This window comes from Bradysia coprophila, chromosome II, assembly GCF_014529535.1.
Source record: "Bradysia coprophila strain Holo2 chromosome II, BU_Bcop_v1, whole genome shotgun sequence".
NCBI lineage: Eukaryota > Metazoa > Arthropoda > Insecta > Diptera > Sciaridae > Bradysia > Bradysia coprophila.
In genome coordinates, this window is record NC_050735.1 from 2,416,238 (window position 1) to 2,430,130 (window position 13,893).

Consider the following 13,893-nt stretch of genomic DNA (forward strand, 5'->3'; position numbering starts at 1 on the left):
TGAAATAATTCAACCTTGCGATTGCCACCTTTGCCTTTGGTTATGAAAGAACAGGTTAAGACACTTTCGAGTTTATCACGAAGGCGGTGAAATCAAAACTTTATTTGACGATTTTAACTTAACAAAAAAAATTGTTTTTATGTTGACTTTTTACGCTTTTCACCCTTTTCACATAATATATGTCTAAATTGTCAAATTTTGTGATTCACCCGCCCTTGTAAGTGTCTTAACCTATTATTTTAGAACCTTGTTCGGCCCGATCTGCACAAAGTTGATTTTTTAATACTTTCGTCATACAACTATTTTTCTATGCTGAGTGTAATACCCGTTTTCGTACCTGGAAGGGGAGTCCATCGACACTGAAACTTATCAATAAAACTTTTGCTTTACCTTTATATTTGTCGAAATTGTTACTATTGAAATAGCATGTGACAAGAGAACGGTTGCGGTTATTGAATTTCAAATGAGGGTGGGAAAAAGGTATAAATGGTTATTGTTAAATATTGTGGAAAATATTTTTCTCAACTTTTTTTTTGAAGGTGACATCTCATATGTGCAAGAGTAGTTAACGGTGTAGTAGAGTTTGAACATGTAGAATCTGGAATTGTTTCGTTATGAGCTAACCCCTTTAAAAAAGTTTTTAAAGTGCCACCAAATGTCTTAAAAGCGAAGAATTAGTTGAAGTGCAAGTTTATTAGGTATCATGAAAATCACTTTCAGTTTTATAATAAATGCTTCTGGTCGGTAAATGCGAAAAATTTACTCAAAAAATTGCGTTCCCTGGCCAGAAGCACTTAAAATTGTAAAGCAAAATCATTCATAATCCCAGCTAATCCAAAAACGATTCTGACATTCCCTTGCCCAGTAACGAAATAACATCAACTTTTTTCATAAATTCGCATTTTCGCTTCAAAACCGAATCTTTTTCAAAGCATAAAAATATCCATTTCAGACTATAACGTTCATGTACACAGAATTAAACGAGTTTTTCTTCATTAAGATAGCTGATTAACATTTCGTTTCTTTCGTTTCCTCTTTTCACATCATAATTATAAAAAAGAAAAACTTTTAGCATTAGCGAAACCAAGCTAATGCAACTTGAGTTGTGAATGAATATTTTACTATGGTTTGGTGTACCTGGCTAATTATCAATATAATGAGAGACTTCTTGTGGAATTTTGTTTGCAACCTTTGGGGTAATTATTTTGTTAAATGTGTAATTGAAATGAGAAGTTTGAAGTTTTAAATGTTGGGGAGTTGCTGTTGAGTTGGAATGGCTTCATGTCGAATAGGCAAACGATATGACATCTATTGGCCTCTATGCTCTGAGGGCTTGCAATTGTATTTATTGATGCTATTGGAAAAATAGAGTGACGGCATTAGTCTTCGGACATGTACCAAAAGTCGGACACCTTTTGTTCTTTCATTGATAAACCACCCTAAGCTAAGAGAAGAACGAGTGTTTGTTTACCAAGTTTGCTCAATTCGATCGAGTTAGGATTTTCTATTTTCTCAGTGAACACATAACGTTTTCGTCCGGAAGACGATAGATGAGAAAATAGACTTTTTTTAGCGTATTCTAAAGACTTTTAGTTATAGGTACGAAATATACTATTTCTCCTATTCGTCAACTATTTTATTCTATTGGCCTACTGTGTCTTTGTGTTAGCAAACTACTTCCAAATAGTTGAGGTCTTGATTGGCTATTTTAGTCTATTTAGCATACAGACTTAACCTCATTTTCTATTCATAGATTCCTTGAATGTTGACGAAATCCACTCTTGAAAATTTCTTTTCAAATTCCTGTGGTCATAATACAATTAACATCCGATTCCCATCAGTGGATTGCGTTACAATACAATTCCACAGTAAACACTCCCAATGAAACGTCGCACGGAAAGATACGTTTCCTCCATTATCTCTGTCATTCATTTCTAATTCAACAAATTCATCTGAGCAAATTTTGCGTACACTACCCGAAGCGTTTCACATCCCATGTCATAATAATTAAACCAAACAAAATCTAGTAAATCCAGGACCTTCAAAGCAAATCCCTTCGATAACAAATCTCTTTAATCGTCCCCACATCATTCCCGAGCAGCAACTACAACCGAAAAAAAAATCGCAATTTCACTGGGAATATGAGCGATACAATACACGTTCGAGTATGTATAATCAAATTGAAGATAATACAAAGATATTAATGGTCATAAATTCATTTAATATGTCGCAGCAATTAATTTAATGGGCCGGTATATAGTCTGTGAGAAGACCCATAGATATGTTTCGCTACATTAACACATCATTTAGCCACAATTAGTTGATTCAAGTGTGAAGTATTTAGATTTATTACAGTCTAACCGTTCATGGAAAATATTGTAGTAACGAGAGGAAATTGCTGAGGGATGTAAATTGCTTCATGGCCGAACACGTTTCGTTAGTTTTTTTGGTTCGGCAAAGTTTTTCTTCGATAAAGCTTTAGAGAGATAAAGCTCAAAGGTTTTGTTTTCGACGTATAGGTAGTCGCTTTTTCTTCTTCTTGCTGTTCTATAAGCGCAAAAAACGTTGAGAAAATTGTGGAGCATCCTAAAAGTTAGGAAAACGCTTTTCAAGAGCATATTTAAAGGTGTGTGCGAAGTGATTTTCAGGGATTCCACGGAGAATTTAAAGAAAACAAGTGGAAAAGTGAGTAAAAGTGACGAAAATAGTTGCTAAAAATAGTTGATTTTCTGATGAAAAAGTTGGTGAAAAAGTGAGTTTTTAGAAACTTTGGACTGTTACCTGTTTTACGCGAGGTGAGACGTTATTCTATGAGTAAGTTTCTTGGGTTTGAAGCCACAAATAATTAGAAACGCAGATAACTTTAAAATGGCTAATCCAAATAGTTTTTAGAAAATTAGCAAAATATTTTCATGTCAAGGAAAAACTTCACCGAATGAACTTTACATATGTTTATCAAAAGTAGGAAGCAAAGGATCCGTTCAACTCATATGCTTACACATTACATATGCTTACACATTGTAGCAGAAAGCTTCGTTACTTCAAGGCTGCAAATTTACGTTTAAGATAAATCGTTAGCTAGAATTGACTGCTTAACAGTGCTTTAACAGTACCAAAATAAGTAGTAGGTAAAAATTTCTGGCCAACATTAGTAGAAAAATTATTTTCTTTACGGGAGAAGTTAGGTCGACGAATTTTTGTTTCAACGTTTAAGTAAACAGTTAAAAAATTTTAATGCAATTTTTACGTGCCAGGAACTTTTTAAGGATCATACCTCTCGGACGGGTTTTTTTTCTGTAAATATTTGTGTTTCAATTCAATTCAATGAAGTTAGCACGCTTTCAAAGCACTTTGAAATGCTGACTGCAAACCACAGCCTTCAATACTACAGGTCGATATATACTGAAGACTTAGGTTCTTTAGGTTAAATCGGTTAAATAGAAGTATTGCGCAAATGACTTGGGGTGGAACATATACGTTTTAAGTCAGCTTGGAAGATATAAGTAAGTAAATATTCAAAAATATAAAATATTTTTTAAACTCTTGATTTTGTGCATGAACTCCTAATTTAATATTCATTTGAATTTTATCAAACTTTATTCAGTCTGACAAGACCTAGAAGATTGTATGGATTTTTTGTCAACCTGAAACTTGACCTGACGGGTTTCAGGTTTTTCCTAGAACAACCTATACAGACTTGAAATTTCAGGTCGTACTACATTTGAGCCGATCTATTCAGAGCTTCTTTTTTGCGAATTTGAGTAAACGCCACTCAAAACAAAAAAGTCCAAACCATTATTAAAAATAATAACAATGTTCCAATTGTGCACATTCTTAGTGGACTTCCGTATACATTCATCTCATATCTCTACTAAAGTGTACAAACATAAGAAGTTGATCAGATCTCCATTTTAATAGATTGCGGGCCGACGCAAAGTTTCTGTGTACTCTAGAGAAAGGTATATTATCTCTGGTATATTGTTATTGTAAGGTACTAAACAGTAGCAAAAAAGGAAGGTTTAAAGCGCCGCAATTACAATTTGAACGTGATTTCCAATCTATTTCCATTGATTTTAAAAAAATTGAGTGTAAGGTCTAAAAATAGTTGAAAAAAGTGAGAAATCGAGCGAATAGTTCCTCACTTTTTCAGATGTTGGAAATAGTTGGAAAAAGTGAGTGCGTGGAATCCCTGGATTTTTCATGCAAAGGGAGCTCGTAAAAAATTATAATCAAAAATTGACCCCATTCTCGTCCCAAGGTATAAAAATGACCATTGTCACCTTCAACAAAAAAAAATTCTCCATCGTCTCTAGAGTGTTCACGGAGACAGGTTACAGACCAGTTAAGCATGAATCGCACTGCGTTTACTCACCGTTTACGAAAAAAATGAACAATGTTCAATTTTTGTTCTGTTTTATCGATATATTAGGGAATGCATACTGTTCGAACAGAAACGGAATGTCCAACACAAACGGAAACACAAACAATTTTTCTTCAGGACAATGCCAAGCTTTACCTAAGAAAAATCGTTTTTGTTTCCGGATGTTTTAGACACTCCGTTTCTGTTCGAACAATCTGACGTTCTCTAATATAGGGTCAGATAAGCAAACAGAAAAACGTTTGTGCGGATATAATACCTATATGAATTTTCTAAGAAAGCGCGCGTAATTGATCCATACAAATATTTGAAAATTTTGATGTCCTTTCCTTTTTAATGTCGAATTTTCGTTACTCGTGTGTGTCAATCGACCCTATATTATGTCAACGTTCCGTTTACTGAACAGCTCTCTCTCAAATGGGCGAAAAAGAGGCAAAACAGACCTACTGATATTCGTCCTTTAAGCACGAAACGCACTACATTCCGTTTACTCCTTTAAGGCCGATTCGCCGTCACTCCGGTTTTGTAGCCGTTTTCAAAATAACGATGAAAACTGTTCTCTTTTTAATAGTTACAGCGTAATCGGTGACTTCAATTTTATTTTAACTAATCTGTGCGTCAAAATGAGATGATTTTATATTGGACCTACTATCAATGCTTTAAGTAATTTTTGACTCTTTTGATCCGAATGCTGAATAGTGCGAAGGCGAAGTTATTTTAACTCCAGATGCGGCGTTGATAAAAATCGGCAGAGTACAATTTAGCAAAAGTAATGCGAAAAAGCATAATCGACCCTGTTGAATGAAGACTGATTTTTCTTTTGTTTTTCCAATACTTTTATCAGCATTGTATAACAATCCACAAAGCGCTTTCCACGACAGTAAATTGCTAGTCTAATGAACGTCTCTGTTGTTCAAAATCACAGACAACAAAATCTTTGTTCTCATTTTTCTTTAATTAAAAAATGTAAACGATTCCGGTTTCCTATTTAAAAAAAAAGAGAGTCATTCCGATGTAGTATTCAAAAATATATAAACAATTGCTGTAACGACAAGTTCGAAATGTACAACATTCCTATATTAACTTACATAACTCCACGTAACAGTCACTTCAAGCAAGAAAAGCACTCTGTTCACCTTTTTTGTATGAAAATTACATATAAAAAAACCAACCAATTTGCAAGCTTTAAACGTCGTAAAATCGTTTCTCTTAACGTTGTTTTCGCTCTTTGTTAGTTGCGTACTGTATAAAATATAGAATTGTTGTAACAACTTCGCTAGATGGTTTTAAATTGTTTGAAGAATTCACTTAAAATAATTGAGTTTTTATCGATCCTGTAGAATAATATACAGCAACTTTCAATGTAAGTTCTGTCTTTGTGCATAATTACGTTATTTAACCACATATCTACTTTGAAAGTATTCTGAATTTAGCAATAAATAAAGATTGTTACGGAAGATTTCTGAGTTCAAAGTTATACCTTTCCCAACCTTGCCTTAAAAGGTTTTTTCATTACTTTAGGGAACCTAAAAAATATACTGCCATGGAATGCGGAACGAAATTTAAGTAACAAGAAAATTGTATTGCAATCTCGTTTAATTTACTTGAACGACAATGATTCCATTATTGGTAGGACACATGTTCCAACGTTTTTAATTTGCCGAATATTTCATACAATTTTCTAAATTCCATCTACTTGTTCCTACTGACAAAAAAAAAGATTAGCTACCGCTGGTGCAATTGTTGTACACGTGCCACACAATATGAGTGCTGGCTGTATGATATTAAGGATCATTCAAATAGTACTCATGGCTCAGAAGGGTATAGGGAGTTCATGTAAAAAGCGTGTAATGGGGTAACAACAATAATTCAAAATAATTTAAATTTATATTTTCAAAGGTAACTCTTGCTTCCGCTTTTGGAAATCGGGTTTCGGCGAACCTTGACCTTAAATTTTTTATGTGTGTGTTTACTCTTTAGCTGCAGCTGCAGAAAGAAATCTTTGCAGAAGCATGAGAGCTCGAGAGCTCGGTTTGCACTCTGCGAAAAGCATTCATTACATGAAGAATATTTTCTGTTACTTTTACGTGAATTCTTTTGCGATGACCAACTTTTGTTAGGGGCAGGGGCAGGCAATAAACCAGAATATATTGGAAACAAGTGAAGTTGTCTACCTACCTCTACTACACTTGTCGAAAAGACAGTAACTAACCCTTGTTACTAAAGAAACATCGTACAAAATATGTTAATCAATGGTGATAACTTTTCGAACGATATTATCGCCCAAAAAACGATATTATCGTTCAAAAAAAGATATTATCGTCTACATGACAATATTATCATTTTTGAAAGATAAAATCGTTCTTGAAGTTATTGGCTGTGTGGAAATGACACATCTCCAACGTGTTCGTATTTAGATGAATGAATTCTAATCCATTCGGGTATTGGCTCCAGGAAAAGTCAAGATTTTTTCTGCTTTAAAAATCATCGGTGTTCTAATGTTCAGGCTGGATTTATTTACCAAAAAAATAAAATTATTGGAATAACGTCAAAGAATTTTCAATTTCTCGATGTATTACGATGACGTAGCAGAGAGTACGTAATGCACAACTGTTTCAATTGCCTCAACTTTATAAAAACTTTCTCAATGCCTTGGTAGCCGCTCCTTTTTTTGTAAGTAGACTCAATTTTGAAAACCGTTAATTAAATCGTTCCTTGTTGGTAGACTTGACACATTTTCTCTGTAATCTGTAGCTGTAACGTATCCAATTCCAGTATTCTTATCTGTGAATGTTTCTTCTTGCTGTTTAAATTGAATTAGAATTAGAACATAGCTGGTGAGGGCTCCTATCACCTAGAAGGATGATTCATGCATGTCATATTTGAAAGAAAATGACGACTACGTGATTAACTCACGGCATACAACAGATTCAAATCAATCTTGAAAAAATTGTTGGCGCTAAATTCGATTTTATGATGTAGCAACCATAAGTCAAAACTGTCCAACTGAAAGTATTTTCATTTATTACATTTTTCATTTTGCCGAGTGTAGGGTTGCAGACCGAGACAAAAGCAAGGACTGCAATCTTACAAGGCAAAAATCAAAGTTCTGAACAATTTCGTAAGTTAATTTACTCACTGTGGCCCCGTTAAATGAGTTTCCATGTCAATGAAATAATGACTCATTTTCCAGGGGTGCAGTGAGTAAAAGTGCTTTTTTTCAGACATACCATGCACCGAACATCCTCATCTTCACTGTTTTTATTACCCTTATTCAAAGTATAGCTACAAGCCTTTGCCTGTAAATGAATTTCCATTATATCAACCGTCGTAACTGAATTTAGTTGTTGCACACCTCATCAACAGTAATATCGGTAAAAAATGTGGTAAGACCCATTTTGACCAGATTCGGAAACATCCATAAAAATACTGCAAAAGCTAATTCAAATTTATCTTCCCCATAATTGTCCATAATGATCCAACTGATGAGATACACTTGCGACGTTGTCAATGTGAAATCATGTGCAATCATCAATATTAGAATAGATCCGCTCAGATTATTCAGCACATCGATACACGAACATAGTTCCTTGTAGCTCATCAGTAATGTGGACAATAACGAAACATTTTCCGTGTATTTGACTCCGGTTTTCAGCAGCATTTTCTTTTCCTTCGACAAATCCTCCTGCCGTTTTCTGATCAAAATAAATCGATTCCATACCAGAGTAACGTAATTTACGTATGTCCACGTTGTGATTGCTGTTGCCGATTGTTGGAACTGGTACAGAGTTGCCATGAAAGCCACGCCCGGAGTCAAGGAATTGAATGCGTGCAGTTTATAGAACAGATAACAGTTCAATGCTGCGAAATAAATGAAAATTGCGATGTATGCCGAATAGCACATCCCTCTCAAGCGCTGGTAGTTGATGTCCATTTTAAGCTCATCCATTATCACCAGATCAATGTCGTACAATTTTTGTAAGAATCGAATTTGACTATTTTGTTTGATATGCGAAAACAGAACGATGACCAAAATTGCAACATTATTGAAAACCAATTCAAAAATCACGATCAAAATCATCAAGTAGCTGTTGGACAGACGTTTTTCGGATTCCACCGGTTGAACATTTTTCGTTGTCTGTTCAGTTCTTAGCACATAAACTGCTAATGTTAACACATTAATGTAAACGATCATCGAAACGATGGAATAGCATGTTGCGAATGGTGAGGGAACAATTTGATTCCCTTGCCTGCTCAGCGGGAAAGTGCAAAAGAATCTCTGAACGTTAAATGTAACGTTTAATGCATCCCACAAATTATATTTATTTTTCTTTGACTCTTGCCCAGCCATCGTGTTGAAGTTCTAATTGGTCTGACGGTGGGTCTTTGAATAAAAATGAAACCAATTTGCTCGAACATCGGAGGTGCATTTCAATCAAATTAGTTAATTGACGAATTGAATGTTTGTAATAAATTATGCACTGCCTTATCAGCTTGTAGATGGTAATGTTTATTGTTTTTGTTGATTACACTGGGTGCCGGATGCCGACAGTCCTTTCATAACTCAAAAAGAATTTGCGCTGTCTCGTCCTTACAAGTTTCGGTTCACAAACGAAAACCGTTTCGTATTAAAATGACGATAAAACGCGACGTTAGAAGAAAGCGAATTAGATAATTTAACCGGTAAAATTTGTATTGGGTAACAATCGGTTAAATTTGTAACGTTTTATTTACCGGTAGTCCATCGGTAAAAGTTTCGTTACATAACCTAACTAGTGTAGTACCCACCACTTTGCCCGTTAGAATTCGACAAAGTATATCGGAGTGAACAGCTGTACGTGGAAATCCATCTATAATTTGCAATATTAACACAACCTAATAAATTAATAGTAATACTACTACGATAGGATATGTCATACGATCCATATATTCAGTCCAGAACTGTCTATAGTGAGCAGATGTTGAAGAAAGTACAGTTAAGTAAACTTTTAAAATACAGAAAAACATGTTCTGAAAAAAAGACATTTAGAAGGAAGAAGACCGAATCATCGGGCACTTTGTAGAGGAGAGATATGGATAGTGAACTTTGACAGTTGTCACCGTTGTCACTTAACGAAAAACAATTGCTGTTCTAAAATTTTAAGAATCAAATTTTTGTTGTTCAAATTTCTGAGAACAAAGGTAAAATGCGTCACCTACAACAATATCAGTTGTTTTGTAAGTAAGCACAAGGACTTGCGTCACCCTTTACTCCTTTAAGGGGTTTTGACTGATAGCCAATACCAAATTTTGTTCCAGAACTAATAACGCAATGCCTCAGAATATTATTATACAAAAAGTTATCAGGCTTTCGTCTACAAACTCGTCCTTTTTATTTGTTTCAGTCGTTTGACTAATATGTAAATTCCAAATCCAATTTTCTTCATTTTTCAAAGTGAATGAACACTGAAAATCTTCCTGAATTCAAACGATATGATTTTGATGAAAGCTCTTTTTCTCTTTAAAGCGATCCAAGCAAAAAAAAGTAATGGAAATTTTCTTGAACTCGAAACGCCGCGTTGTTGGCGCTAAAATGCCGGTTAATACGAAAACAAATAAAAATGTGCCTCCACTTCACCATTTCAATATTAACGCTGCAAATAGGTATCTTACACATCAATATAAAAATGAAATATATTATATGTGTTCGGGATATATGGAAATAGTAACACACACCACTGCAATATTTATATCCCAGAGTCACAGCTTTCGATGTAATATACAAACGGTTACTTACCTTTTCACAGACGATGAAACCGATTGTAGCGTCTGTAACATGGTTCACAAACTATATGTCGGAAAATACACTCCAGACCTGTTATAAATGACCCAAATGAAACTGGATACCAAGAGGATAAAAGACTTTTTCGGGTTTAGAATTTGAATTGATATTATTTTTTGAGTTCATCCATACCCTCCATATCCATCTATATATAAGCGATGATTTTCATCCCTCCGTACATTTTGAGAGAGATCTATGTATATACTAAACATTGTGCGGCGAAAGATAGACAAAGAGACGGAGAAACGTGACAATTGAAGAGTAAGTAATTATTTAAATTGTTGGTTAGAATTTGAAACGGTGAAAATATATTCATCAAAGGGAAAGTCAATAACATTGAGATGGATAAAAAAGGTGACTGCTTTAGCAAAAGGTAAGATGGAAAGATAATTAAATTTAGTGAAAGATAATTATATTTTGCTATTTGGCGGAGCTCAGACAAAATATTTTTAGATTTCAACGAAATTTAAACCTTTTTCTATGCAAATTAATTTGAGATTTTTGCAAAATGAAAAGAAACGGCTCGTGTATGATACAGAGCACGTCTTATGGTATACCAACGATAATTCGTTAATGCCGATGGAATTCTGTAGAAAGAATGGATTTCGTAGAATTGTTATTCGTAATATAGCCGATTTGTGTAGAGATTGAGGTTATTTTGTTGTTTGACTTTTTTACTCTGAACATAACTGCACGGAATATCGCAGGAAGGTAGCACACAACAAAAAAAAAATCGATATTTTAAACCCATCTTTGTACCTTTGAAAGTGAAAAGGGCCGTGACGCAAGTCCGTTCACACTGAAAAATTTGACAAAAAATTTTTCCATAGGACTGAGGAACATATATACACGAACTTTTTGACTTTTCCCGCCTTGCTTCTACTACCCCAAAGTATTTTATTCGTAATCTGGGCGTCCAGACGAGTTCAACGAGCTATCACACGCCCCATAAGGTTAAGTTTTGGCCGAGATATTAAATTTGAAAACTTGGAAATTTGTATGAAGAAATGGATTTTCATACATTTTGAAATTGATGAATTTTACTAACCTTTGTTACTCTATTTTTTTGTCACTTTGTTACTTTGTTACAACGAAACTTTTGAATTTACCGGTGGATTTGGCTGAAATTTTCAGGGTATTTTAAGGACGTAATTATGGGTATGAAGAAAGTACGCAAAAGTTTTATCAACAAAAATTTTACCAGAAAATTTTAGGAAGAAAATTATAATAAAAAAGTTTAAAAATTTTTTTAAATTGTGAAATATATTCCTTTAACTAATGGAATTCAAACGGAAGAAAGCCGAATCATCTGCCACTTTTTGACGCAAACTTTTTTATTATAATTTTCTTCCTAAAATTTTTCTGGTAAGATTTTTCTTGATAAAACTTTCGCGTACTTTCCTCATCAGCTGCCATTTGTGACGCATATCGTTTTGCGTGTCGAATCTGTAAGCGTCACCTACACCGATATCAGTTCTTTTGTAAGTCGATAACAGGACTTGCGTCACACCTCCACTGTAAATGGTTTTGGGCGATACAAATGTAAAAGAAACAAATCAATCGAAGTCTTGGATTGGGAGACAATATCGCAGGAATTTAGCAAACAGCCAAAAATAATCGATATTTTTAACCCATCTTTGTACCTTCAAAAGTGAAAAAACTAAAAATTTTAAGCCTGCATAAGACACATAAACGCGCTACGCGTATTACAAAACATATGTGAAAGAGACAATTCAATCGAAGTCCCTCGCTCTGTTCACCACACACCGGTCACAGTTAACAAGTTTAGAGAAGAGTTGAAATTTCATTTCAACTATGAATCGCTTGAATTGTTCGTGTGTAAAATGTGTAAAATGGAGTGTTCATTACACCGGTACGACTGTCGCCATGGCCTGATGAGAATTGGTGTTGGTATTTTCGAACTGCATGCATAAGAATATACAAGGTATCGAAAGACGTATTTAATTTTCTCTCAGACCTCATTCTCTTCCAGCCTTGAAGTCTTTGGCGGTCAGGTCCTAGATAAAAATAGGACGGTTGAAGGAAAAACACTAAATTCGTGATAACGTATTCCAACTCGCTCTAGACGTTCGTTTTAAAAATATTCAAAATATTTTATTGCTCCATTAATTTTACACTACAATTTCCACGATTAAAAAAATGTTTATGAAAATTCCAATTAAAATTGGTTAACTACGCCAAAAGGGTTATCAGCGAACACAAAGCAGTTCAAAAAAAAGCAAATAAAGAATAATCGTCTGGTTATAAATGATAAAGGGATTCCTGCATTTTTTAAATGTTTCCTTTCATACTTAAAGGTTATCGTGCAGAGTTATCGTCGTTTTTAAATTTTTTATTAATATTACACCCCTTCTTGTGTGTGTGGTGAACACGACTTCGATTGCAAATAATGTAAACAAGTAAAATATTGTTTACATGGCTTACGGATATTAGGAGGAAAACGGGATATCATAAAACTTAGTATTAAACACAGCAAAATCGTATGAATAGAGTGGATGGTATAAAATTGAAATGGAAGTGAGGTGTTCGCACAAACCTAAGAATTAGATACTATTTATATGAATTAACTGCCTACTTTAAGAATTGCGTTAACGACACGTCCATATTTTTAGTCAGAGAAAGGATCATCTAGACTTGAAAGATCGACTATTTGCACGGCTTCGAGCCATCCTACCGTGTATTTCCTTTCTGTATAATGCAGAATGTTTACGGTTTATGTATCAACATTGCATACACGATATATTTTTCATCGTTTCTGTTGAATTTGGTTATTAGAGAGTGGAAGGAGCTTTAGCAATCAGTGGACCGCCTGAGGATACCGCTTTTATGTTGCCATGTATATTCGAATATTATAAATGATGCCATTCATTGACTCATACACCGATATGCTTTTTTCTGTTTCTTTTGAATACGTCAGTCGGGAGTTCCATTCAAAAAGGTCGTATGTAGTTGGCAATGGATATAAGAGGAATCATTTTTTTTTTTAAATTGGGAAACGTTGTTGCTGACAATTAAACATTTGGGATTGTACAGGTGTACGGAGTGTAAAACCACTGAATAAAACCAGGTTAAGGCGCTTTATGTGTATGACGTGGCAATGTAATGTAAACATTTAGCCATGGGTTACGTCTTAACCTGACAGTCCATAACCTTCTATCTAACCATACTCAAGACTTTTCAGGGAATCTTACACATTTTAACAAATATTGACGGACTACCACTACCACTACTAACATTTCTTTTTTGTGTCACATTATAGGACTGCTCCTAGCATCATCACTCGTAAGTCAGACGTCAAATAAGCCTTCAATCAACGAACTACAAGCAAAAGTGGTACTCTAAATAGGGTACTGAAACTTGACAGTGCTCCATACAAAATAGTACTCTATTTGGCAGCAATCATTTATAGTAGTTTTGCATGAAGTGCGTTGCTTCAATGTTTGATACATGCATATTCGTGTACACTTCCATGTGTTGTGTATTTTTAACTCATACCAAGAATGCTTGACTAATGTCTTCACATATTTTCTTTGTTTATATGTTAACGCTATGAGCAGTGCCTAATCAGCTGATTGCCGTAAAATTTTGGTTTCTTATAAATCTATAAACAACGTCGATATGGATCAATAAACTGGATATAAGCAACCCCATGAAGTCATTAGTTCATAATTGA

The 13,893-nt window shown here is 34.4% G+C and overlaps 1 protein-coding gene across 1 annotated transcript; it reads right to left on the reverse strand.

Moving 5' to 3' along the window:
* Positions 1-7,061: 7,061 nt before the first annotated feature.
* Positions 7,062-8,729, reverse strand: LOC119080399 (putative gustatory receptor 2a). Its single transcript, XM_037188767.1, has 4 exons — positions 7,722-8,729; positions 7,609-7,677; positions 7,295-7,384; positions 7,062-7,232 (listed from the first exon to the last, which is right to left on the reverse strand). The coding sequence occupies exons 1-4, from the start codon at positions 8,727-8,729 to the stop codon at positions 7,062-7,064; spliced, it is 1,338 nt and encodes a 445-aa protein (XP_037044662.1).
* Positions 8,730-13,893: the final 5,164 nt, after the last annotated feature.